General features: G+C 42.6%; 3 protein-coding genes across 4 annotated transcripts in view; 2 read left to right on the top strand and 1 right to left on the bottom strand.

Moving 5' to 3' along the window:
- The first annotated feature begins 67 nt into the window (after window positions 1-67).
- Window positions 68-17,467, top strand: ORC2 (origin recognition complex, subunit 2). 2 transcript variants are annotated; one of them, XR_774179.1, is made up of 17 exons: window positions 68-158; window positions 1,137-1,280; window positions 1,572-1,658; window positions 4,119-4,208; window positions 4,978-5,009; window positions 6,291-6,348; window positions 7,243-7,427; window positions 8,054-8,152; window positions 9,761-9,870; window positions 11,350-11,482; window positions 11,891-11,987; window positions 13,676-13,822; window positions 14,407-14,578; window positions 14,907-14,968; window positions 15,736-15,854; window positions 16,512-16,713; window positions 17,399-17,442. XR_774179.1 is itself a non-coding variant. In XM_010564626.1 (16 exons), exons 1-16 carry the CDS (start codon window positions 68-70, stop codon window positions 16,596-16,598), a joined length of 1,713 nt encoding a protein of 570 aa, XP_010562928.1. In that variant the 3' UTR covers window positions 16,599-17,467. The 2 variants fall into 2 exon arrangements, 1 of the variants encoding a protein (XP_010562928.1); XM_010564626.1 differs by having other exon boundaries at window positions 16,512-17,467.
- Window positions 17,468-19,867: 2,400 nt separating this feature from the next.
- Window positions 19,868-25,022, bottom strand: NIF3L1 (NIF3 NGG1 interacting factor 3-like 1 (S. cerevisiae)). The gene is made up of 6 exons (XM_010564642.1): window positions 24,583-25,022; window positions 23,697-23,862; window positions 23,127-23,250; window positions 22,613-22,751; window positions 21,228-21,311; window positions 19,868-20,237 (listed from the first exon to the last, which is right to left on the bottom strand). The coding sequence occupies exons 1-6, from the start codon at window positions 25,016-25,018 to the stop codon at window positions 20,053-20,055; spliced, it is 1,134 nt and encodes a 377-aa protein (XP_010562944.1). The 5' UTR covers window positions 25,019-25,022; the 3' UTR covers window positions 19,868-20,052.
- The window catches only part of PPIL3 (peptidylprolyl isomerase (cyclophilin)-like 3), a 7,175-nt gene continuing 6,391 nt past the window's right edge, over window positions 24,639-25,422 (top strand). The window contains exon 1 of the mRNA XM_010564653.1: window positions 24,639-24,698. The gene's annotated coding sequence lies outside the window, so the exon portion shown is untranslated. The remainder of the gene's footprint in view (window positions 24,699-25,422) is intronic.

The following is a 25,422-nucleotide window of genomic DNA, read 5'->3' as shown; positions in this document are numbered from 1 at the left end:
GCTCCCTGGCGGCGGGGCCGGGCGGGGCCCACGTGACTGACCTGGGGGTGCTTGCAGGGTGCCCGCCATGAGCCAGCCGGAGGGGAAGGGCGGCGGCGCCCTGGAGGTGAAGTTCGTGCCCGACGAGGAGGTCCTGAAGCACATCACTGACGACGCAGGTACAGCCGGCCCGGGGCAGCGCCCAGCCCGGCGCCGCCCGCTGCTCCCAGGGCGCTGGGAGAGGGTTCCGGGCAGCCGCGGCGCCCCCCGGGAAGGGAGCCCTTCTCCAACGCCCGGGGCCGCTGAGCGCCTCGGCCGGGCTGCAGGCAGGACGAGGCCTTCGGCGTCATTCTCCGCCGGCTGCCTCTTCCGCGATCTGTTTCTGTCTGCGCCCCGGCACGGGGAAAGGGGCAGCTGCGGCACCGTGGCAGGTGCCCTCAGCTGAAGGTGGTGTGGATGCTAGCTCCCCGCACGGCAACGTGTGCGTAGCGGCCTCGGGAAGGGGGCACAAGTAGCCTGGCTAACTTCCCAACCCCTGACGTGGTTAAACACATACAGAATCAAATCGAATGAGGTTCGAGGTGGGTGATACGGGAGTCTTCTGGTGCAGTTTTGACGACTTTTAAGGTTTGGAATCTCAGGAGAGGTGTAATGCTTGCCTGTACAAGGCACGGAGCACCCCGGTCTGACTTCGCTGTTGGTCCTGCCTTGAGCAGCTGGTCAGACAGACAGTCTCCAGAGGTTTCTCGGCCTAAATTCCCCCATGAGTGTACTGCCGGGTCTTTCCCACTTGCCTCCCTTTGCTAGGGAAGGTAGGGGATGCCAAATACCAACCCCTTTGCATGCAATTCGATACTTCTGTGTGTGAGTCACTGTCATTTCTCCCAAACTGTGGAAGCTGGTGTGTGCTGAAATGGCGATGTAGTCCTCGTGGAGTGCAGGGGCCAGCTTTTGTGGTAAAGGAGGGACTAATGTCTGTAGGGGCAGCTGACCACCTGGGCACAGACCAGCTATTCTTTTAGCAGGACATCTTTTCAGCATTGCATTTTTTTAGTGATTTGTACAACAGTAGCTTGGTCTCTAAATGGGGCAGCTGCATACTACTGCAATAGAAATAATGAAATAGCAGGAGATTGAAGCTTTTATTACAATTCTAGGTATTAAAGTACGGAAGGACAAGACTCAGCTGACAGTCAGTGTGAAGAGATTTGTGAAGAAGCTTGAGAATATTTCAGATGATGAAGCTCAAGAGATCCTGGAAGAGAAGAACTATGTTGTTGCTCTTGGAATATGTGCCCAAGGTATTAGGAGGGGAAAACCTAACACAGTTGTGACTTCAGGAGATTCTTGCAGTGTCAAGGTTGTACAATATTGATTAAATTGCTTTTGAGGGCTGACCAGCTCTGGCTGTGCTTGTGGTAATGAGTAGAGGAGAGGATAATGATTCTAGGATTTTGTGATTATGTTTATTTTGTAACACCTGCAATATAGAGTCCTTTGAGCCAGATAGTAAAATGCTATATTCCGTCTTCCTTGGGTTGGAAACATACCAGTGCTTTTTAAATAGCTACAAGTAACATTTCTTTTCATAGATCCAGTGGGAAATGGCTCAAGTGTAAGTGGTGGTGAAGTTTACTCATTCCAGACTCCCAAACGCTCCAGCAAAATGGCAGAGCTGGGTATGTTTTCCTCTTTCTTCTTTCATTCTTGCTGTGGATATGGTCTTTTTTTGAGTACTCTGCTAATGTGATTTATCACTTCTGTTTATTCAAAAGATATATTTGCAGTATTTCAGTAGCTTTTATCTGGCTCTTAATCAGGCTTCCTCAGAAGCAAAAGCACAAGGCTAGGACAAAACAAAGGCATGGTGAGGATAAGAAATACAGATAATAAGCACACACGTAAGAAAAAGTAGAAGTTTCTTAATGCTGCAAGAAAGTCTGCATGTAAGTGCAGAGGATGGGTGAGGTTTTATTTGTGTAACTTAGAAGGATATGAGAATAACTCATTATGTAGCAAAGAGTCAAAAAAAGGCAGTATTAGCTTTGCATATCAGGGGGTTTCTCCTGCTCAAAGTGTCTGAGTGTAATTGCATATTGGCTTTGTGTGGCAAGGTTTTTGGTAGCAGGGCAGGGTTACAGGGGTGGCTTCTTTGAGAAGCTGCTGGAAGCTTCCCCTGTGTCTGACAGAGCCAATACCAGCTGGCTCTAAGACGGACGCACTGCCAGCCAAGGCCGAGTCAATCAGTGATAGTGGTAGCGCCTCTGTGATAACATAGTTAAGAAGGAAAAAAGTTGCTGGGATGGACAGAAACGGCAGCTGGAGAGAGGAGTGAGAATATGTAAGAGAAACAACCCTGCAGACACCAAGGTCAGTGAAGAAGGAGGGGGAGGAGATGTTCCAGGCGCCGGAGCAGAGATTCCCCTGCAGCTCGTGGTGAAGACCATGGTGAGGCAGGTTGTCCCCCCACAGCCCATGGAAGTCCACAGTGGAGCAATTATCCACCTGCAGCCCGTGGAGGACCCCACGCTGGAGCAGGTGGGTGCCTGAAGGAGCCTGTGACCCCGTGGGAAGCTCATGCTGGAGCAGGCTGCTGGCAGGACTTGTGGCCCCATGGAGAGAGGAGCCCACGGAGCAGGTTTTCTGGCAGGACTTGTGACCCTGTGGGGGACCCACACTGGAGCAGTGTGCTCCTGAAGGACTGCATGCCATGGAAGGGACTCATGCTGGAGCAGTTCATGAAGAACTGCAGCCCATGGGAAGGACCCACATTGGAGAAGTTCGTGGAGGACTGTCTCCCGCGGGAGGGACCCCACGCTGGAGCAGGGGAAGAGTGTGATGAGTCCTGCCCCTGAGGAGGATGAAGCGGCAGAGATAACGTGTGATGAACTGACCATAAACCCCATTCCCATCCCCCTGCACCGCTGGGGCTAGGTAGAGAATCCAGGAATGAAGTTGTGCCCAGGAAGAAGGGAGGGGTGGAGGGAAGGTGTTCTGAGAGTTGGTTTTATTTCTCATTATCCTAATCTGATTTGATGGGTTATAAATTGAGTTAATTTTCCCCGAGTTGAGTCTGTTTTGCCCATGACAGTAATTGGTGAGTGATCTCTCCTGTCCTTATCTTGACTCATGAGCCCCTTGTTATATTTTCTCTCCCGTGTCCAGATGAGGAGGGGGGGAGTGATAGAACAGCTTTGGTGGACACCTGGCGTTCAGCCAGGGTCAACCTGCCACAACTTGCTAGGCTAACTGTGGACTTAGGAGAAACAAGCAGAAAGTAGCAGTTCTGGCGAGGGTGGGCTGTTCTGGTTCAAATAAGATGCTGGAGCCCTGCTGCCACTATGTTTCTTCTCACTTGAAGAGACTTTGTGTGCCCAGCACCATCTGAACTTCATTAGTGTTTAGCTGTCACAGCTACTGATATATCCTACAAAGGATGGATCCAAGGGAGAGGGGTCATCCTTCTGTATCACTGTACAGAAACTGGTTTCTGTACGTCTTTATTTCTCCTCTGGGCTTCTGCTGTATCTTTGGAAGTTCTGCATTTGTTACACCTCCTGCAGCAGGGTAGGTTTCACTGGTGCTCCCTCCTGGAGCCATGACTCAGTTTGAAAACTGAGGCAAGTCATACAGTGGAAGGCTGGTTTTCTTGAGAGACTGTTAGCAGGATATGAGGGCCTTCCATAGTCAGATCAGTGATTCAACTTCAGCTTGTGCTGATTAGTAGTAGAAAGAGGTAAATAAAATACAAGAACCCACCTCCTGGGGCACTGATGTGTTCGCTATACCTGATGCTCTACTATGTCCAGCTGAGCAATTTTAAAGGACTAAGTGAGCATGACCAGATTGCTCTGATTTGAAGACGTCATCTCCCAGGGAGCAAAGCGTGCTCTGCCATTCCATCAGCTATACTTGTAACATAAATTAACTGAGGAGTTCAGTCTTTGAACATCTTTGTTAAGGATTACATTCACTATTAGGGTTAGAAAAAAATTTGAAGTATCTGGTGCACTTCCTGAAATAGCTAGGAAACTAATACTTAGAGAGTATTTCAAGTATATGGCTCCATGGCTGACTAGCCAGAGCTGGGAGTTTTGTACCTGACGTGAAACTTCTTCCCTTTCCCCTATTTCCTACAGCCTCTGAATTAGCCCAGACACCAGGACAGAGTGTTGCACCTGATCACTCTGAGTGCCCTGAGAAGACAGCCAAAACCCCTCAAAGCAACAGTAAGTCCTGTGATGCTTTGGGGAACTGAAGCTAAGTTAATGGGGGTTATGTTTCTATTTGTGTGGTGGAGTGGATGCTTGAGTGCCAGCTTCTGTCATGCTTGAGTATTCTAGTCAGCTTAACATTGTAGACTGAACTGCTTGGTATGCATGGCTGCTGGTTCACCTGGGTGTCAGAGCTTCTATTCTGCTCTGCTGGTGTAGAGAAAACAGGAACTTCTCTCTCATCTGTTGCTGTGACAATGATTTCCTCTGTTCAACAGAAATGCTTGCACTTGAGAGAGTTATGAACTGGGCTGATGTGTTGAGCACCAAATGGGTAGGATTCTGTGGGTGTTCATGTGTAAATTCACACTTTATTATATAATATTCAAGCACCCAATGCTGTGGGGAGAAATACAGGTGGGAGAAGTCAGGGCAGGTCAACATTGGCAAGAGCATGTTACTTTGTCCTCAGAAATGGAGTCTGATGTGCTCAGGGAGAGGACATTAGCTCGTTTTTCAGCCTGTACCCTCCTGCTGATGGCCTCCCAAAGCTGTGACCAGAATTAAAAGCTGCCTTCTGTGGTAGTAACATTGACTGTCTCTGTTCTCTCCTTGCCTACCTGTGAGGAACTAGAGGCTTCACTCATAGGATTAACCACCCAGTGAGCTGATATTCTGGTACAGTGTACCTTTGAACAGTGAATGACTGTTTTTCTAATGGACCATCTTGTGACTCTGTTGAAAATATGCAGTACTCTGAATAATGCTGTTTCTTGCTTTGCAGAACGTTCAAGTTCAAACAAAGCGCAGCAGAGGGTGAGTGATGACTCTACCTTGCTTGTGTTTTTTTTGTTTGGTTGCTTTTTTCCCTTTTAAAACTTGAACTGGCCAATTACTGCAGTTCTGGAAAGAAAGGAGCTTGAAAAGCCTCATCCACAGTACAGATGTCTCTCCTAATCCAACTGGGCAGGAGTAACTCAAGTGAGAACCATAGCTACTGTTAATCAGGACTATGGGATTTAGAATCAGTAGGCAAATAGTGTGTTTGACAGCTTAATTAGCATGGGTGAGACTATTTCCTTACATCACACAAATGAGGATGTTAGACAGTCCCTTCATATGCAGTGAAACTCATAGCTTTCCAGTTTCTCATCAAAGGAAGAAACAGCCTTAATTGTAAGGAGTGCTGTTAGAACAGGAATTCAAGAACTGTGGTACTGTTCAGTTCCTTACTTTAGCATTGGTTTATAAAAAATAAATTGTGATAATGGGGGGGATGTAAGTTGATGTTTTCTTTTGTGATGCTACAGAGAGATACAGTCCAGAACTGCCAGTTGTGGTGATTATAAAGAAAGTGCTGTGAAACAGTTGGCTTTCTAAAATGGTATAGCATCATGCTAGAAATGTGTGCACAGCTTTTCTGGTATAAAGTTCCAGGATGAGATATACCTGCAAGAGATGCTGTTTTGGGATGCCATGTTCACTCCTTAATGATTTCACATCCACTTTGACAGGATTAACAAAAGTGTTTTCTAAGTACTGCAGACTTGATCTGGTATCTGAGTCAGGCTTGTGCTTTACATATATGTAAGAAAGACATGCCACTACAACTTGATGAGCCCAGGCAGCCTGGGTTCCCTTTGCTGTACTTCTTCTGGGCTTAGTATTCTGAGTGGTCTTCTGTCATTCTGGTAGTTGTTTTTGTAATGGACTTCCAAATGACTTTGAGTAGACAGTGTGATGTGGAAGATGACTGCTCTGAGGAGCTGAAGCGTTTCCAGTTTGTCATTGCTTTAGCTTGACTCTTCCTGAAGGGCCAAGATTGGCATCTTGGTTGGAGATTTCATGGTTTTCTGCCCTCAATCTTGGGACATTAGTTGAAAGAATTAAACCCCTTCTGGAACCTGATCCTGCCCCCCTCTAGCTCTGAATGGCAAAACAAGAACTCTCCATACTTATTGCCTCTGCTTTCCTAGTTTCTTGTGGGCTGAAATAGCTTGGAAATGTAACCTGATTCTACTCTTTGCTTGGCAGAGGGCTGTTTTGAGGAGGTATATGTTTCTTCTTCTAATGCATGTTTTTTCTTTGCTGTTACAGAGTAAAAACAAAGAATTTGTGTCTACCACACCTTACAGACTCAGAAAGAGGCTAGCAGGTAAAGATCAACCTTTGCAGCCAGCTTCCACACTCAGTGAGGCACTGTGTTCAGAGGAGAGGATTTCTCCTGGTAGCCTTCTGCCTGTAGTAGCAGTCTGACTGAAGCAATCTGATTCATCCTGCAGAGAGTGTAGAAATGTCCGTAAGGAAGTCTGTGTAGACCTTTTCCCTACAACAGATTGCTACTTAGGTAAGGGGTGGAAGGGTTAGAAGCACCAAGCTGCTGAACTTCAGTGACATGATCGAAAGAGACAGAACTCTTAGTAATCTAATTGATGCTGACACTTAAGTGTGGCGCAATTGCTTGAACCAAGTCATAAAACTTTTTGATGATGGCTGGGACATTCATGGTAAAGTATTTCCAATAACTGGTTGGCTATATGTGCTCAGAATGAATGCAGAGGAGAGTTTAGTGTGTGGTGTTTCATGTTTTATTTCTTCTTTTGTGTTGAGAGACCAAGACTGAATGAGATTCTGTCTGTGCTATTCAATCAACATTGCTAACAGAGGTCTTTACAAAACTTTTTTTGCAGAGTGTGACCCAGAAGATACTCAGCTTGCATTATTGGCATTTGGGAAAACTGACATACAGATGCTAATAGAAATAGGGAATTCCATTGTCCATTTTTAGTCACTTCTTGGTAGGATTATGTTTCTTAGTGTCAAGGAGCAAGCTTTACTAAACAATAATTTGTGAGCCTAGAACTGGGAAAGAAATGGCTATGTGTGTTTGCAGTCCTCTTAAGCATTGATTTTACTTTTCTGTGAAATATATTTAGAAATCATATGCTTTAAAAACATCTAAAGAATGTATGTGAGAGAGCGAGATGGTGCAAAATGTGTTCTGTGTAAGAAGTCATTGCTAGCTTTTAACCTTAAATTTATGCTTTAGCTCCAGATCCCTATGTAGAAAGTGAGAGTGAATATTCTGCTTCCTGCTCAGAGGAGGAGGATGAGGAAGACCAGAAAGAAGTCAGCACTGTTTTATCAGGTCCAAAGACCCCACCAAAAACTAATGCTGCATCTACGCCTCTTCCCAGAAACACCCTAGCCAAAAAAGTGAAGGAGGACAAGATGGTGAGTGCAGAAAATACAGCCCTGAGCTAGCAAGCATGAAGGGATGTTTAGTGACAATAAGCTGTCAGTGACCACACCTAACTATAGAGAAGAACTGCTAGACTCATTTCAGATCAAACCAGCTGGGTTGGCTTTTGCTGTACTTCTGAGCAATCCCTGTTGGACGGGCATCATGTGAACCTGTGGGATAATCCAGTCTGTATCCTCAGCAGGTCCAGAAGGAGAAGTTCTAAGATGTCCATGAAGCAGGAGACCTTGTACTGAGAAAGGATGAAGAAGAAATTGACTCCTATAGCACCAAAAGAAGCACACATTACTTTCTGGCTTGGTGTTAGCTTCATTGTCTGATTTCTTTCCAGCACCAGGGATCCCCACACCCCCTTAGAATTATTGCTGTGTTCTGCTCTCTCAGAATCTCTTTTCTGTCTTCAGGAAAATACCATCTGACTAGGTTAGCTTTGGCAGAATGCTACTATAGAAGTCATTTTTGCAAATATCTTCTGGCTTTGTGTTCATCCTTGCTCTGTGTCTCATATTTGCTATCTTCAGACCTGTTTTTGTGTGCAAAGGAAGAGGGGTAACTTGATAGCAGGAGGAGTGTGGCTGATCTTGCTGTCCCTTTTTAGAGTAATCTGGTGGAGGAATACTTTGAAGCTCACAGTAGTTCCAAAGTGCTCACTTCAGACCGAACGCTGCAGAAGTTGCAGAAAAGAAGATTGAATCAGGTACACTTGTGTGATTCACTATGAACTCTTGTAGCTTTTGACTTCTTTGATGAAGATTTCCTTCATCAAAATTTCCTGATGTTGCTATTTTCACTTTATTTCTGCTGATTACATTCTTGGTGGTAACACTGATTTAGGTAGCATTTTAAGCATTATGTCTCCCGCTGCTGCTGTTGTTTGAACCCGAGACAGTAGGGAAAATGCAGAGAGAAGCTGCAGTAACCAGAACAGGTTAAAGTTTGCTTTTTGGGGGAGGAGAAGAGGGAGAAGCAGAGTTGTAGAGACCTGCCTTAAAAATTATAACCAAACCAGCATTTTTGTCAATGAAATGTGTAGGGTAATTACAAGCTGTCTTGACTATTTATGTGTAGAGGAAATGGAGAGAGCCCTTTTTGTCTGAGCATTTCTGGGTCAAGCCACATGCAGGACTGGGTCAACTATAAATGTCACCTAGTGTGTGAAATGCACTTTGTCCCCTTCCAGTTCCAAGGAGACAGGAATGGTCTAATTGTGGTGACTGAATTATTGTATTTTTTTCCATATGCCACTATTTCAAGACAGTTCAAAGCAAGCAGTTGCACCCTACAGAGACAGGTATACAAGGACAGGTGCCAGGGAAGCATGTAAAATAGTTGGAGCTCTTCTGTCTATGACTGCTTTTTGCACCCATCTGTGTTTTGAAAGATGTCATATATGCAGATTGCCTGATGCCTGCTGTTGTCTGGAATTGCTACCCAGAGAAACATCTGGATTCTTAACAAGTTCTTTCATAACAATTCTGGAAGGAAATCAAGGCTTTCAATATTAAATCTACTGCTGGCTCCAAAGAAATTGAAGGCTTAGCAGTTCTGTCTCTCAATGCTGTATGTTTGTCTGATACATTGCAGCTGTCTTTGTGTTCTTTCTAGAGTAAACTGTCTTCTACTGCAAGGGAGTGGAAAGCAAAGCTGTTAAAATTGAAGAGAAAGGGAGGCCAGTGTAGATTTGATGCCATTTTTCATGCTACTGTGCTGTTTAAACATCAACATCCCAGCGTATCTTTAAAGCTGAATGAATACTTTGATTCTTGATGCTTTTGAAATAATATTTTTTCTACATTTAGCTGTCAGCTGCAAATAATTTCCTTTCTGCTGTACTTCTCTTTTAAGATGATGTTTGTGAGCATTCTCTTGTAGTGACAAACACCTGAGCCATTGCTAAGCATGTCAGTTGGAGCCCTTGCTCCTGCATGCAGGGTTGTGATGTTGGTATCTTCCTGGTACAGTGCTTGGTGCTGTGTAAGCTCTGAGTGTGTCCATTATTTCAGTAGTGGTTTTCCCATACTCAGCAGGAAGAGATAAAACACAGTGTGATATTGGTTTTAGTCCTAGTCTGGCCATTTCTCTTAATAAGGTTACTTAACCTCTGCTTTGTTTCTCCAGTAGCAAAACTGTGCTTAGAGGGGTCTCCATGGGGAAAAAAACCCAGAAATTGAGTGCACCATCAGTGAAAACTATTCTGCTCCCTAGCTAGAGACCATGCTAGAGGGGTATTTGGAAGGACTTCAGATATACGTCTTGGTTTTTCTCAGCTTTGAATGACTGTTGTTTTATCTCTTTCTCAACACAGCAAACACTGCATGACCTTTTAAAAAAAGCTCCCCTTGCCTATGCTGCTGAAATTAAAGAGCTAAACCAGCAACACGAATCCCTGTTTTCCAAGTGGATGCTGCAATTACAGTAAGTATCCAATGAGAGTCACTGGAGAAGCCTAGTAAACAGGCACTGCCAGTAAACTTACCCTCATGTCAACAACATCCTGTGGATGACTTAAGGAGCAACTTTTTTTTCTTTGATTGCTTAAATTTAAAATTAGGTGACACTAGTACAATGTTTACTGTAGACCAAATCATATCTGACTGACCCCTTGAACTGAATGCCTGAAGCGAAGTGAGGTTGCATTCTGCCTGGCTAGTTTGTTTGTGCTTCTGTAAACCAAGCTAGAGGGCATTCACAAACAGGGAGCATGAATAATGAGGAAACAGGGAACATAAATGATGAGAAAAGTGTCCCTTTTGAACAATCATGTTTGCTTACAGCTGCGTAGTTGGTAGTGGGTAGCCCACCACCAATTTCTTCAGTATGTGGCTGTCCCCAGTGGTGTAGCAATTAACGTTGAATGCCTATGGTACTTAATGATCTAGGCATGAAGAAATCTTAATGCTGTTGTAAACATTAGCAGTATAAATTTTATCTGGGTTTGTGCGTATCTTCATGGGAAGGAGAAAAGAGTAAGCATCCAGGAAAGCAAATGGGGAACTATAGAGAGCTGTGAGATTCTGAAATGCCTTAGAGAAGGCAGGCCACCAGCTCTGAAGTTAAGTGCTGGGGCAGGAGCAGATGTTGGTGAGGAGAAAGCCTCTTGGAAGCTTTGCAAGGGAGTGGATTATAAAGAAATCTGTGGTCTGTGGGGAGTGAGAGTTGCAAGAGGAGGAGTTCTCTGTGACTTAGTGATCTGGGCAGATGGTTAGAGATATGTGTGGCAGGGTAGAAGGAACAAATCCATAGATGATGCTGAAGTCAATGACAGTTGAACACCTTACCTTTGCCCAATACTGTTTGAGTGACCCGATACTCTTCTTTCTGGTCAAGATGATGCTTTTCCTGCTTCTCAAAAATAAACAAAGCTTTGTGATTCCCTACCATGTTCTCTTTATGCTTTCCTGCCTCTTTCTCTGTGGAACAATTAGGATAAGAAAGAGATACGAGAATAGTTTATTTTTGCTTTGAAATTGTGCCTGTGGATCAGAGTAGAAAACCACTATGAAGGCTTGCTTTTTTTCTTGTAATTGCTGTGACCCATGGTAAACATTTAATATAATCACTGATGAGGGAGTAAATGTGACTGCTGGTTACGCTTTGTTATCTGAAGATCTAGTCTTGTGTTCTTGGACAATACCACTTTCTTCCATAGATGTTTTGCTAAATTTTTGGGCCTCCAGGCTGCTAAAATGCTTCTTTTACTAGGATGCACGTGCCACTTTTCAGATTCCTTGCGGCTAACCTTATTTGTCAGCTGTGAGCTAAAGGTAAGCCTGGAGTTGAAACATGAAATTTTTAGAGCCAAGATTGCTATGGATCATTTTTCTTAATGAATGTATGAACCTAAAAAGAGACTTTTACTTTTTTGATTCAGTGTATTTGCTCACTTTTCTGCAGCTTGGGTTTCAATATTGTGCTTTATGGTCTGGGCTCAAAGCGTGATTTGTTAGAGAAGTTTCGTACGTCTGTGCTCAAGGATTCTGTTCACCTTGTGGTTAATGGATACTTCCCCAGCATCACTGTGAGATCTGTAAGTGTGGGAAAAGCTTACGGGATTATCTAGTCATCCTGTGTTACAGGTACCTCTAAAGTCTTTCAGTGTAAAATGTTAAGGAAACCTGCTGCATCCTGTAGCAACAGATTCCTGAATGAAGAGCAGTTCCTATCTCTCTTTTAAGAGTTTAAAGAAATTAGCCTGTGCATTTCCCAAGGAATTGCAGTAATTTCCATCACTAATACTCATCAGTCTAAAGACTTATTTTATATCACTGTTTTAAAAAGGGGTAGAAATTTTTGGTTTATGTTGACTGTTTTGGGGATCTGATGGTAAAAATCAGATTACCTCCCTCAAGACAGTCAAGGGCTCAGTTTCAGATTTTCTGCACTAGGTCCTTCAGTGCCAGAGCCCTTCAGAAGGGACTGCTATTCTCTTTTTCAGATTCTCAACTCCATCACAGAGGAGGTACTGAATCATATAGGAACCTTCCGCAGCCCACTTGACCAACTTGAATTCATCATTAAAAGGTTTAAAGAAGGTAAAATGACTAACTTTATACATAAAAACATTAGAGTCCACTTAACTGTTAGGAGAGCCTGGACATTTTCTTTCCTCAGAGTTTTCATATGTGCAGTTATAGTTTCTTAGTGTATGGTAGCTAATATACTTTCTTGCTTGTAATTTATGCCACATATATGAAAACATATGCACCAGGAATACACGTGTACATGATCCCAAGCTGTTACCTCAGTCAGTGGTTCACACACTAAGTTCTTTAGAAAGGGAAGGAGGAAAGCACAAGTGTTCTAACAAGACAGAGGCTCCTCAACCCTTTGGCAAACTGAAATGCTCATCTCTCTTGCACTTAGCACAGTGTCTTTGTGCTTTATTTACATGGTGTTTCTGTAGCCATACACTTCCTGTTTGAAGATAGGGTAGGTAAATGCCAGCTACATGAGGGAAGATGGTTCATAGTGGCTGCTTGAGGACCTGATATAAACCTCACTGAAATCAACAGAACGAAGAACTCCCAAAAAATTTGGAATGACAGTTGCTGACAGATATCAAGTCCTTTGAGCTCCTCTGGAAAATCATGGCCTGAGGATCTTTCCATAAATTTCAGTATAGGCTGGATTAAGGCTTAAATGTACATGGTTTAGTGGAATGGTAATTTAAATTTAATATATACAAATACTGACATTAAGATGAAATAAAGGACAGCAGTGTCAAACAAGCAGGTTAGAATTGGGTTCAAAAGCAAAAGTAAACAGGTATTGCCACATGGAATGCTTGCTGAATTATTTTTGAATGTCTGTTTTACTGCTTGTGTATACATGCACAAATTGCCATGGAATCTTAATTGTGCATGGCGTTGATGTTTTAAGTGTTTACATTCTGTTTTCCATCATTACCTTATGAGTATTTCTGGTGGGACTAAATGAAGAAGACTGATTAACGGCAGTACCCACCTGAATCTACATAAATCAGTCTTGTGTAATACACCATAGCTGATGTGACTGGGAGTCTGAGGAACATTTGGTTTCCATTGTCAGCCAAATGTATATTCATTTGCACAAAAACTGGCTACTGTTCCAGAATTGTTTCTGTACTCAGGAAATAACTGTTCCCAGGATAGGTATAGCAGCACAAGCTAGCTGGAAATTTTAACATCTACCATTTGCATTATCCAAGCTAAGTCTTTGTAATTTTTTTGAGGACTTGGTGGGAAGGATTTCCAATGAAGTTAGTATGCTTTGGATCCAACCGTGAATAGAAAATGCATTTTCATTGTGTGAGGAGGAGCTTAAGGATCCTAGTCATGTAACTCAAAAGCAGCTGAACAAACTGTGCTTGGACTTCCATCCTAAAATATATTTGAATGGTCTTGAATTGCAGGACTAAAAGTCATAGCTAAAAGGGCAATTCCTGGTAAAGCCACGAGCAAGTGGGAAGTACATTATAAGAGAAAAGCTTAAACTGCAAAAAGAACTGTAGCTGTGATGAGAACTGTGATACAGTGAATTGAGAAAAAGCCTTCTAGGTGCTCAGAAACACAAAGTGTGGGGTAGAGATCTAAGTAAGCTGTACAAGAAAAATTATTTGATATTGGAGTGATGAATATGGAGCCTGATGGAATAGACTTGTCCTAGGCAGCACTGGGAATGGGAAACCACTTTGTGTGCAGTTTCTTTGATTGGTTCTCTGCTGTTTTTTCTGACCTTGCAGATTCATCTTTACAGCTCTATGTCCTCATTCATAACCTGGACAGCCAGATGTTGAGAGGAGAAAGAAGTCAGCGGATCCTTGCACAGTTATCCTCTCTGCCTAGCATTTACCTCATTGCCTCTATCGATCACATCAATGCTCCTCTCAGTGAGTCCCCTTGGGCCTGATGTAGCAAAGAGAGAAGAATCTGTGTTCTACTGTGGGGCTGCTGAGCATGTTTCATAAGATCATGTATTACTGTTGATGTGCAAAATAGGTCTGGTGATGTATGTATGGTGGTAGCAGCTAGAAGCCCCAGTTGGGACTGTGGCTGTGTTGAACCAAAACTGTATAAAGATACTGAAAACTACCAGTCATTGATCATAATATACAAATAGACTTCAGGCTTCTGGCACCCTTTGATTTAGGGAGTTACTGAAATGGAGACTGGATGTTATGTATGTCATTGCATCTATATCAGCCAGAAATTCTTTGCACACTGCTGACTGGAAGGATTTACAGTGTATCTGTGGAGCTGGTATGAAAAAGGGATGTGTGCAAATGCTTTGTTGCAGAGAATTTGTCTTGTTTGAACTGCAAGTATCTGGGTGCATGTACTGTGAATTTCAGAAGCAGACGTTGTTTCCTCAAATCCTACAGTAGAACTAAGTACTTTTTAATATTGCTTATTTAACACCTTAGAAAAGCTAAATCTCCCAATTCTGTCTGCTCTTTCTTTTCTCTCTATCTAGTGTGGGATCAGGCAAAGCTAAGCCTCTACAACTGGCTTTGGTATGAAACAACCACATTTAGTCCTTATGTGGAAGAAACGTCTTACGAGAACTCGTTTTTAGTACAACAGTCGGGATCTTTGGCTTTGAGCTCCCTAACACATGTCCTGCGCAGTCTCACTCTCAATGCCAGGTAAGACACTGTTATACTTCACAGTAGCACTTGCTGAGGATCCAGTCCTTACTAATGTTACTCTGGTCTACACCTAGCAGGAGGCAATCCCTGTTTTCTGACAACAATGTTCAAGATGAAGATGGTAGGACCTGGGTTCCAATTGACTGGTTACTTTAAATGAACAGTGTTTGGATAGCAAGCCTTGTCCAGTGACAAGATTCATGCACAAAGTCCTGGTCATGAGGAAAAAATCAGTTAACGTTTTCTAATGGTGGGGGTTTGGGGGGTTTGGTTTGTTTTTTGGTTTTTTTTCCTTTTGATTTTCCCCTCTCCTCCTTTCATTTAGAGGGATATTCAGACTGCTTGCTCAGTACCAGCTGGAGAACAAGGACAACCCATCTTATCCAGGTATGTACCCATCTTTTCTCATCTGTTTGGGGTGTTGCCATTTCCAGCTCCGTCACAGCGGCACTGGCTTTTGGTATGCAGGTGACATCACCAGCAACAGAAGCGCTGTAACCATTGGCTCAGTGAGGCTCAGTGGCACAGACTGTCTTTCTAGTGGTACTGTGTCTGACTCTGACAGGAAATCAATAGACTAGCTGGTTCTGAAGGACCTCCTCTTACTGTCGTCTACTTTGATGTTTAGACATGACTGAGACCATTCATGTGGAGTTAAAAAATTAAAGGAAGAATATGAATTTGCATAACTAGCACTTAAAGGACCAGGGAAAGACAGGAGATTCTGTTCCCATGCTGCTCCTATCTAAGTGACTTCTGATGTGTCCCTGCTTTCTAGGATACATGTCAAATGTTCCTTCACTGTCTAACAGGTGCTGCAGGGGATATGAATAACATGTTAATGGTAAAGAAAGTTGGAAGTAAGATGGAGGAGCTGGAAATTAAGAGAGAGTAACCGTGTTGAGAAGTGCATTTAAAGCGCTATTGAAATCCCAGTAGGCAAACAGGGTGACTAGAACGTTAATTCAGCTGTTTTCTATTAATTACTGAAATATTAGCTTGGCTGTGTACTTGAAAGAAGTGATGTTAATGTAGCCACTGTGGTCTAAGCCAAAGCAAGATCTGTAGGTGGAGATAATATGTTGTTAGACCTGGAAAAATCTGACAATCTTTTACCACTTCAATTTCTTGTTCTCAACTTTTTCTATCTCCAGGGCTGTCTTTCCAAGACTTTTACCAGCAGTGTCGGGAGGCTTTCCTTGTGAACAGTGACCTGACACTCAGGGCACAGCTGACAGAATTCAGGGACCACAAACTCATCCGGACCAAGCGGGTGAGTTGGGGAAAGAAGATAATTCTGTTTATCCGCCACCTTAAACAAAAAAGATGCTTACTTGCTACTAAGTATCCCTAAGACACCACTCTGCAGCTCACAGTGAGGCTGTGTTGTTTGAAGCACCTAGGAACTAGCAAAGGGCTGAAATTCTGTAATTGCAGCTCTTTCCATGCCTCCAATTTGTCAGCACCCTTTACATGGATAGGGGGCTGTAAAAATGCAGTGTGGTTTGGTTACTCAGCAACCTACAGGTCTCTTCTTCCTGAAGACCTTGAGAAGTAACGTACTCTGGAGCCTGCCAGTCTGCTTCCAATAGTTACCTGTATTTGTACCAGGGAAGAATGCAGGCTGGTCCTAATAATGAGGCGGTATAGCAGTACTAGATATGGGAACGCGGTGTTGAGGAGTTGTGTAGTGTCACACTAGCATAGCCCACCAGCAGAGTTCTCATTTACAAATGACTTTTCTCAGTATTTCTGCATTTCCAGTGTTGCTGTAGTTAAACATTCCTGGTTTTCAGCAACATAGTCCTTCTGAATACTGGCCAGCTCGCATCCAGACTGCAAATAAATGTTAGCATTGCAGTGCTCTCTAGTAGCTTGCATTGCACTGTGCATTGGTGTTAACACGATGTATATGCATGTCTGTTCTCAGGGAGCTGATGGTGTGGAATACTTATTAATTCCTGTAGATGACAGTACCTTGACCGACTTCTTAGAGAAAGAGGATGAAGATGTGTAACGTCTCTTTGTTCTCAAAGCGTGTGCGGCAATTGCTCTCAAGGGCTGCTGGGGAGGGGCCTATACTCACATCTCTCTCCCTCCAACCCAAAGGCTGCTGGACTACTTACTGAAATGTAATAATTGCAAGGAACAATGCTCGTTGTTCAACTACTTCAGGTAGTTTGGAATGATGACTTCTGTAAGCAAGGCATCTCTTGCTCTGTAGTTAGATTTGTCTGCTTTGTCTCTTAGCTCAGATAATGCCTTCTTCACATCTATGCAGCCAACCTTACAGCCAGAAGAACAAACTCGGTAAGATTGTGCCTTCTGCTCTCTACCTCACCGGACATGAGGGTTTGATTGGAGCAGTTTACTTGGAAAGTGCAAATCACTAGATGGTCAGAACTTTAGTTTGTACTAGTGGTGCACCTTTTCTCACCTGAGTGCTTTCCAATACTCCTTTACCAGTTAGACAAGACTACCTTCCAGTGTATGAAGAAGCCAAGGTTTATAAAGCTAAGAGACCTGCCTTGACTGCATGAGGAAAGGAGGATACTAGTGGGTTTGGGACACCGTGGGTAACTTATTAAATTCTGGCAATAGAACTGAAGGACTTGCCCCAAATCCTTTTGTAAGTAGGTAGATTGAGATAGATAATCAAAACTGTGATGGACTCAAGTCATTGCCTGTGGCGAGGGTGAGAGGATCCAGCATCTTTCATGTATTTTCTAAGTTGCAATCCAGGAATATGAAGAGGCTGTGAATTTTTTTTATTTTTTAAAAGCTTGATTGTATGTATGTATGTATTTTTTACATCAGGAGCGTCCACTGATCCTGGAGGAGGCCTTAAATGCCACTTATAAGCTCTCCTTTTTTTTAAGCCCTTAGAGGTTGGGAGACTGCTAAAGTTTGACAGCTTTTCTTCACTTTTTTTCTCAGGTATGTGGGAGTAAGCCCTATAGTTCATCAACTGTAGTCTGCCAGCCAGACTTCAGGGACTCTGTATGTCTAATATTTGGTAGCTGTGTTACAGCTTAATGTTGTAATAGTGCAAATCAATCAAATAAAGTACTTCATTAATTTTCATTAGCTTGTCTTGTCTTCCACCAACTTTTTATGTTATAGAAAGATAGAGATCCTTCTGGCAGTTGTGTGAAAGTCTCGTTTTGATTATTATGTGGAATATCTGTGCAAATCCTCATGCAATGTGCAGAAGATTTCAAACTACTAAGTAAAAATATTTTCTATTGTTTCTTATAAGGTATCAGCATTAAAAATAGTTTGCCTGCCTTTAAATACCAGTATATAGCTTTTGAAGAGAACCAAAACATCACATGGAATAGTATTGTTACCTGGTCTACCCCTCACTGACAGAAGCAACAGACAGACGTTTAGAGCCTGACTTCTGTTTGTATTGAAAACATGGGGTATCTACTTATCCCACTGACAATCTGATTCTTCAAATATAGGACCTAATTAGCTTTGCTGGAGACTCTAATGGGGAAAAGTGGTACATGCCAGCAGTACTCTCCAGCTTCCCCCCCCAGAACATTTTCCCACTAACATTTTCTTTCAGTGGTACATGCTTCTGCATTTTACAGGCTACAATTCCAAAACTTTGCAAAATGCATCAGATCCTGCCTATCACTACTTAGGCTACAGTCAGAATCACTAAAACTGGGATCAGGCCATTGTGTCTTACCCAAGTTCTTTAAGTCAGGTATAGCATTCAAGAACAAGAACTCTGCCACTTGAAGAGATGTGTTCTTGGAAAAACTTGGAAAGTACTGTAGCTAAGCAGTAACCACATCCTATTTTGCAGTCCTTTAACTCTGTCCACAGTTAGTATGAAATTCAAGATTTAATTTATATTCTGAGTATATATGGAAGATACCACCTAATGTGTTTACAGATAGTGATACCATAGTGCATTTTCAGTGCAACTGCATCTAGTTTTCTAGATGTGAAATTTACTTCAATGAAGTGCTATAATCATTCTGAGTTCAGAGTTATCCACTGTTTTGGTAGACTACCAGATGCCCATACAGCCCAAGAGGAGGACTGCAGGAGATAACACACATCTGCTACGAGAAGGTTAAGTTTGAATCAGTCTTTTGGCTGCTGCTCATTCTGTGATGCAAGCATGCAAGCTAAAGAAAATTACTGTGAATTAATTCCTGTGGGTTTTGTGTTAAAAGTATTTTATCCTGATGTCATGCTGTTTCTGGACAATTACCTCATCTATGGATTAATTTTCTGTCTCTTGAATTCTGTGTATGTACTAAGGTAGTAGCATTTTAATGTCTTCTGTAGCAATATAGAACTGTTGGATTTGTAGGGATCACTTCTACAGTCCTGTCCTTTACTTTTGGGAAAGAAGAAATTTCTTCCCACTTCCTGTTCCCCAGCTTACTGAGAGGTCTTCATGGTATTCGTAAGAACTATGGCCTTTATATAGCCTCAGTAGCTTCAGATAATGCTGGAGTCATCTCTTTCCACTTACATTTAAGTAAGTGGAACAAGACGTACGCAATTACACAGTAAAGACACTGCTTGATAAGCCAGTTTTATTAACTTAAGCTTAAAAGGATGGTGCCAAGATCTTTACAAATTTGCAATGGAAATATTTTCATTTTGTTTAAATATTCTTCTGGTGTGCACTTAATCCAGAGATGGTAAGGTATGCAACTGGGAGATTTTTTTTTCTTTGAAAACAGACACAACAAAAAAAACTTAAATAAAAACCTAGCATTATCAGAGGTAAAAATGCTACTTGTTCAGTTTTAGTAATCCTGTAATTAAGAGCCATAGTTATAGAAACTGTTTTTAAAAGAAAGTAACAACGGCACCTTAAATTAATTTACAGTTTTGTTAAGGAATTGACTTTTCACCTTCCAAAGCTTTTTTAATTGAGAGTCCCTCTACTAAAAAGCCTTAAAGCTGCATTAATGGTAGGTTGTGCAGTTGAATGCTAGTACCAAATACCTGAATTGTGTTCTATATTTGTGTATGAGCGATGTCTTAGTAAAACTCTTAATGCAAATGGGTGATCCATACCCTTTCATTAACTATTATCATGAGATTTATTAGTTAAAATATCAGTGACTTGTACTGACATGATTCGATGTAACTGTAGTAGGGTAGAACTGCTGTGTAAGCTTAAAACTGGATTTTACCCAAACCAATCCTTGAGTATCATGGTTATCAAATATACCTAGTAAGAGCATGCAGTAACAGTAAATTAATTCAAGTGCAGCCCAGTAATTGAGTAAATCAGCCTTCTGTAGCCCCAAACAAGCATTTATTTATCTGACAGATGACAAAATATATCCCAAACTTTGAGGAAACATAGAATACAATAATTTTGTACTGAACCAATTCAGAGCATCTTCATTAAGCTTGCAATTGGATTGGTCTGTGCAAGATACCATGAAACTCTTGAATGAACTCTCACTCCTGTTTTTTTTCTTTCCCTATGCCACCTGGAGGGGATCTCTATCTTTCTCAGACACAATTATGTTGATTTTGTTCTGTAGGTGGACAGCTAGCATGTCACGCAGCTCTGACAAGAAGCCTCGCTCAGTGTTACTGTGCTCACACAGAATAACACTTATCCCATTGGCAACTGCATCCAGAACATCATGGTGGGACATCTCTCCTGCCATTTTGAGAAAGAAATGCCATGTAGATCACGAACAGTACAGTTTAGGTAACCAGTTCTTTGCAATGTATGCAGAATCTTAGCTAGAAGCTGGGAAGACATTAACAGGGGATATAGCCCATAAGGGGGAGTGCAACACCATCTGCTCAGTATAAGAACATGGAACACTCATACCCTAGTGTCCCTTGAAGGACCTTCAGCTGATATCCCCCATAATACCACTGAGACAAAACCACAGAAATTCCCTGCCCTCTTTGAATAGTGGTAGATTCTGTCACTTTGGGCAGGAAATACGAGTGCACAGAGTGGTTTGGAAGTGGACTGTCTGGATGTCATGTGGGTTGCTGTGATGGAAGATAGCAATTGGGAAGCCTTGCGAAGGAAGTTTTCTGAGGGTCAGCTCTGCAAGGCTGTATGTAAGGGGGAGATGGGACATGCCTTGCCAAAGAACTTGCTTGAATTAAGTTACTACAGAATGCAAGGCAGCCTTCACATTGTTGAGCGAACTGTGGAGAGTAGCTGTCCTGCTGTCAGAAAAGAGGATAATGGACTAAGTGTCCCTTTGGTCAGATACACTATGGGGTTCCTTTGGAAGATTCTGTAGACTACATTATATTCCATCTTCCATTAGGGAATTCTGTAGGGAACTGAAGAAATACCTTGTATCTTGCCAAAAGAGAAACACACTGAAAGTTGTGATAATCAACACTGATTTTTGTGGTGAAATAATGCACGCATAGCAATGTTTTAATTCAAGTAACCTTCACTGTGCCACACAGCCATCTGACCCATGTTATCTCTACTTTAATATTATCCTTCTATCATTCCAATAACTAACTGATTGTTTCTCAGTTATAACAGGTAATTCTTTCTGGCCAAATCCTTCAACAGCCAGTCAACTCTCTTTTCTTTTTTTTTTCTTTTCTTTTTTTTTTTTCCTAGTGACTATTTTTATAAAGATAACGAAACAGCAACATAATCTTTTACCTGTGAGATAGAGGTCAGCTTCCATTCCCTTCAGGATGCTGCTCCCCGAACCAGCACATAGAGCAGCTTTCTTCACTGGCGATTCTGCAGGATACAAGGTGCCACAGTAAAACTCCTTTCCCTCTGTTCAGCCCCCATGTCAGTATTGCTATTAATTGTTTCACAGTAACTACTACCTTGATCAATGGGTCAATGTAAATTTGTTGGAGGAAGAGACACATCTGTCAGTTTGAAAGAGTCATGGGCCTATAACATCTCTGATAATACAGCAAAATTCTCTGTGTACCAAATAGATGTGTAGATCTTTTTCTTCAAGGGGTAGGAAAGTTTGCAGAAAGCTACAGCACAGAGGCTGGCTGCTGGCTAGTTCTCTCCTAGTAAGGTGTTACTTAGCTACGTTTCTGAACCTTTTAATAGGCTGCTACTCTTTCCAGGACTCTCAAGTTCCACCACCATTAGTTTTCCAACTAATGATGCAACTAAGGCAGCATTTTGCCTCTGAGATATACTGGTTCCTAACTTAAAGCTCTCAGAAGGCCAATCTCAGTGCAAGCTGAGACCTGCTCCATGCCATTAAAAATCTGCCCACTTGCTATGATTGCTGATTCCGAACTATTACATATGTGATAGTGACAGGAAATTTAATTCTCCATATATATTACATTCACTAGGGAGAGGGAACACATGACACAGAGAGTTTTCAAATTGTAGTTTGGAGTTTTTTTAGTGCAATTGGTAGTATAAGAGGCTTCTAATAAGACTTCTGTCTCATAAGTTACAAAGAGTTCTCCACAAATTTGCTCTCACAAATTCTAACAGCTGTGTTCCTTGGAGATTAGTAAAGGTAACTGGGATAAGAGGATGCTTGCTCCATGTTCTACTAGTGACCCACTGTTTGAGCTAGGATAGCTCACCTTCTTTGCCACTATTTCATCAAAACATGGATGGTTACATGTTCATAAGGATACCATAAAGCATCTTACTATTTTAAGGTGCTTTTAAATTTCACATTTGGTCACAAAAGGGAGTGTACAATGAAATGGTACACATTTGTGTCTGATATCCTGCGGGGGGAGAAACAAAAAAATCTTAAGTCATTATACAAGTTATGAAAAAGGATGTCTCATATTCAACTTGTGCTGTCCCTTCTTCACAGTGACAACCAGCATAATCTAGAATTTCTAATTAAAAATACAGATGAGATTCTTTTTGTGTGATTGTATCATGTAAATTCTAAAATGCTGTTTCTTAACAAGTGCTTCATACTACCTGGAAGTAAACCTATCCAAGGCAGCAGTATTTCACACACTCATGCACACACTCACGCTCTTTGTCTTCCTGGAATCCTAGTTCCAATGGACAGTCTTACTTGCAGGCCTGTTTACCTAGTGTCTTGCCCATTCCCACAGCTAAGCGGATGTGGGGTAATTTTAGGTGGCTTTTGATACGCTTAATTATGTCTGACAAGGAGACTGGCTCGCTCAGTGTGCACAGACGTCCCATTCCAGTATGAGGAAGAAGCGGCTGAAAAGAAATTAAAGTTACTGTGAGAAAGCTGACTCCAGAAGTTCTCATTGCTTTCCATACTGTACAAAGATGAGTATATTGGGCATTCAGGAATGCCTCTGAACTTTATGAAAATGCTTGTGATGTTCTTGAATGTAACGTACTAACTACACTAGCTATTGGAACTGATTTCAGAATTAGTACAGGCCACACAGCTATTTTCATTGTTTTGGAAAATGTGTGTGGCTTCAAGTCTCCACAGGCCAGTATTTCAGAGCACTGACAGGGCAGCATAGGAAACCTGTGATGCTACCGACTACTGAATTTCAGTGTTTAGGGGACTCAGCTCACACAAGTAATACATTCATTGGAAGTAATAAGTGATTTTGTTACCTTTTGTAATAAGAGAATCTCAGTCTTGTGATAAAGGCTGTGCTGGGACAATAATGCCACCACCTCCAACAGTGCTTTCTGAGAGCAGCTCAAAGTGACTCGTGTTTGCTCCTCACCTTCAACCCTGAGGAAAGATACACTTGGTGCTTGCTAAGAAACTAGATAAAATTTCAGCATCATATTAATATAAAACAAAGCTATTCTAGCCCAGTGGCTATTCTACCACAGAGAAAGGAAAAAAGAAGCATTTTAATAGCCTAGCCTAGTCTAGTCTACTCTCTTGGAAGAAACAGATACGGGAATTGAACTCAACTGTCCTCATCAAATTTCCTGTTAATATTTTTCTTTACCACTTCTAATCTACGTGATGCTACACTGAGTTGCTGTTACCATTTACTATAACATAGATTGATCAGAAAGGGATGATTATTCCTTAAGTTTCTAGATCTGTTGCTGAAAAAAGTAGCAGCAATGCAAAGAGGAACAAACTGATTACGACAGTAAAATACAATTCCAGCAACTTATTATTTCAAACAACAGAAAGAATACATTAGAGAGTGAAGCAGATACCTGGCAGGGAGAGTAGTGAGACAGGAGATACCTTGGATGCCTTTGATTTTGGACAGCACCGTGTCCAGATGCTCAGTGTTGTCTGCGCAGAATTCTACCCGGTGATTGCCCTCAGCTGGATAGCTTGGTGCAGTTGATGGATGCAGTGGGATGAAAGTACAAGCACCTGAGAAAACAGTATAAGATTGCTGTTTTATAAAGCTGGATAAGTATCCTAATACTGATTTAGCACACATCCTAAAGAGATGATGCAGATTTTGCACTTGAATCCATTTTCCCTGATCAGAACTGAGGACTTCTTGCCCTGCTGTCTCCATTAGGCACAGTCTATTTTAAATGCGAAAAAGTTGATGGATATATATTATTTGTCATTTTTAATGTCATCTGTTTTATCCTAAGAATTGCACGAAACCAAAATAGTTTCTGGTTTGTAAATCAGGCTGGAAAAGACATAGCTGATTTCATTTATGAGCCACAATACAGGATAAAAATCTAGAAGAATTTTTCCTTTGCAAACAATGAGATCTTGCTCTTTATAAATTAAAGGTGGTGATTTAAAGTCAGTGCTCTAAACTTTGCAGCCAAGATGGACAATAAATATGCTGCACCAGTTCCAACTACATCCAATAGCAGAGTCAGGCATCTGAACGTGTCCTCTAGTGTTTGGATCTGGTATTCCTCACCAAGATAAATTCCGTAAAATATTTTTAGGGTACTTAGAACTACTAGAAAAATATTGGGGGGGAAGAAAAAAAAAAAAAGTCCTCAAATCATACCTGTGAAACCTGGAAGAAAGGAAAATGAGGGAAGGTCCCCCACATAAAATAGCATATACTGATGAATAATTTTAACCTTTTTTTTTTTTGCTTGTTTAACAGAATCTTACCGAGTCCCTTTGTTAGCCAGTTATTGACTCCGTGAGGTATAGCATCATACGCTGTATGCGGAGAGTAAATCCCAATTCTGTGCTCCAGGGCTCGGATGACCAGCCGTTCCTTCCAGGTCTTCCACGTTACTCGCTTGAGTGGTGTGAATATAGGAGGGTGGTAAGAAAGAATAAGGTCTGCCTTCTTCTGCACTGCCTCTTCCATCACCTCCTCAGTGAGATCATTCGTGAGGAAAAGGGTGTTCACAGTGTGGGGAGGACTTGGTTCCACCAGCAACCCCACATTGTCCCAGCTTTCGGCCAGCGAGAGGGATGCAAAGTCATTCAGGGCAGAAACGAGCTCCCCGAGATTCATGAGGGAGCGTGAGGGCAGGTGCCCCAAAGCACGGATGCAGCGGAGAGGCCGGCGAACCAGCTGCGTGCCAGGCAGCAGCATGCAGCTGTCTGTGGAGGGGTTAAAAAGAGGCAAGAATAAGCCTAGGTAGTTCACTGCCTGAAACGGCAGCGTTAAGAGCGTTCAGGCGGCGAAGGCCGCCCCGCTGACAGGCGAGTGCGGCCCGGCCTCCCCCCAGCAGCCGCCGCAGTCGCAGTCGCGCCGCCCCGGGCACACCCTCCCCGCCCCCGGGGCTCTCACGGTGAAAGGCCACAAGCGACCCTGTAGAGTCGTGCAAGAAACGTACGGAACTTCAGCCTCCTCCATCTTCACGCACTAAAACCGACCCGCAGAATCCAGCCGGAGAAGCGTTTGCCTCTCGCGGAGGGGGGAAGCGAGCGGGACCGGGACAGGCGGCCGCGGCCGCGGCCAGCGGCCTCCGCCCTCCGCCCAGGCCGCCGAGGAGG

Source organism: Haliaeetus leucocephalus, unplaced genomic scaffold, assembly GCF_000737465.1.
Source record: "Haliaeetus leucocephalus isolate CR32 unplaced genomic scaffold, Haliaeetus_leucocephalus-4.0 Scaffold1, whole genome shotgun sequence".
NCBI lineage: Eukaryota > Metazoa > Chordata > Aves > Accipitriformes > Accipitridae > Haliaeetus > Haliaeetus leucocephalus.
This window is presented reverse-complemented; position numbering and strand designations above follow the sequence as displayed.

Bases quoted from the DNA above. Each gene is read 5' to 3' on its own strand.
- ORC2 (XM_010564626.1), top strand. From the start codon at position 68: ATGAGCCAGCCGGAGGGGAAGGGCGGCGGCGCCCTGGAGGTGAAGTTC. The intron at 7,428-8,053 runs GTGAGTGCAGAA...GTCCCTTTTTAG, and splicing joins AAGTGAAGGAGGACAAGATG to AGTAATCTGGTGGAGGAATA. The intron at 11,988-13,675 runs GTAAAATGACTA...CTGACCTTGCAG, and splicing joins CATTAAAAGGTTTAAAGAAG to ATTCATCTTTACAGCTCTAT.
- NIF3L1 (XM_010564642.1), bottom strand. From the start codon at position 25,018: ATGCTGCTGCCTGGCACGCAGCTGGTTCGCCGGCCTCTCCGCTGCATC. The intron at 23,251-23,696 runs GTATCTGCTTCA...ATCTTTCCTCAG, and splicing joins CTCACTACTCTCCCTGCCAG to GGTTGAAGGTGAGGAGCAAA. The intron at 20,238-21,227 runs GTAAAAGATTAT...TCAAAATGGCAG, and splicing joins AGCTGACCTCTATCTCACAG to GAGAGATGTCCCACCATGAT.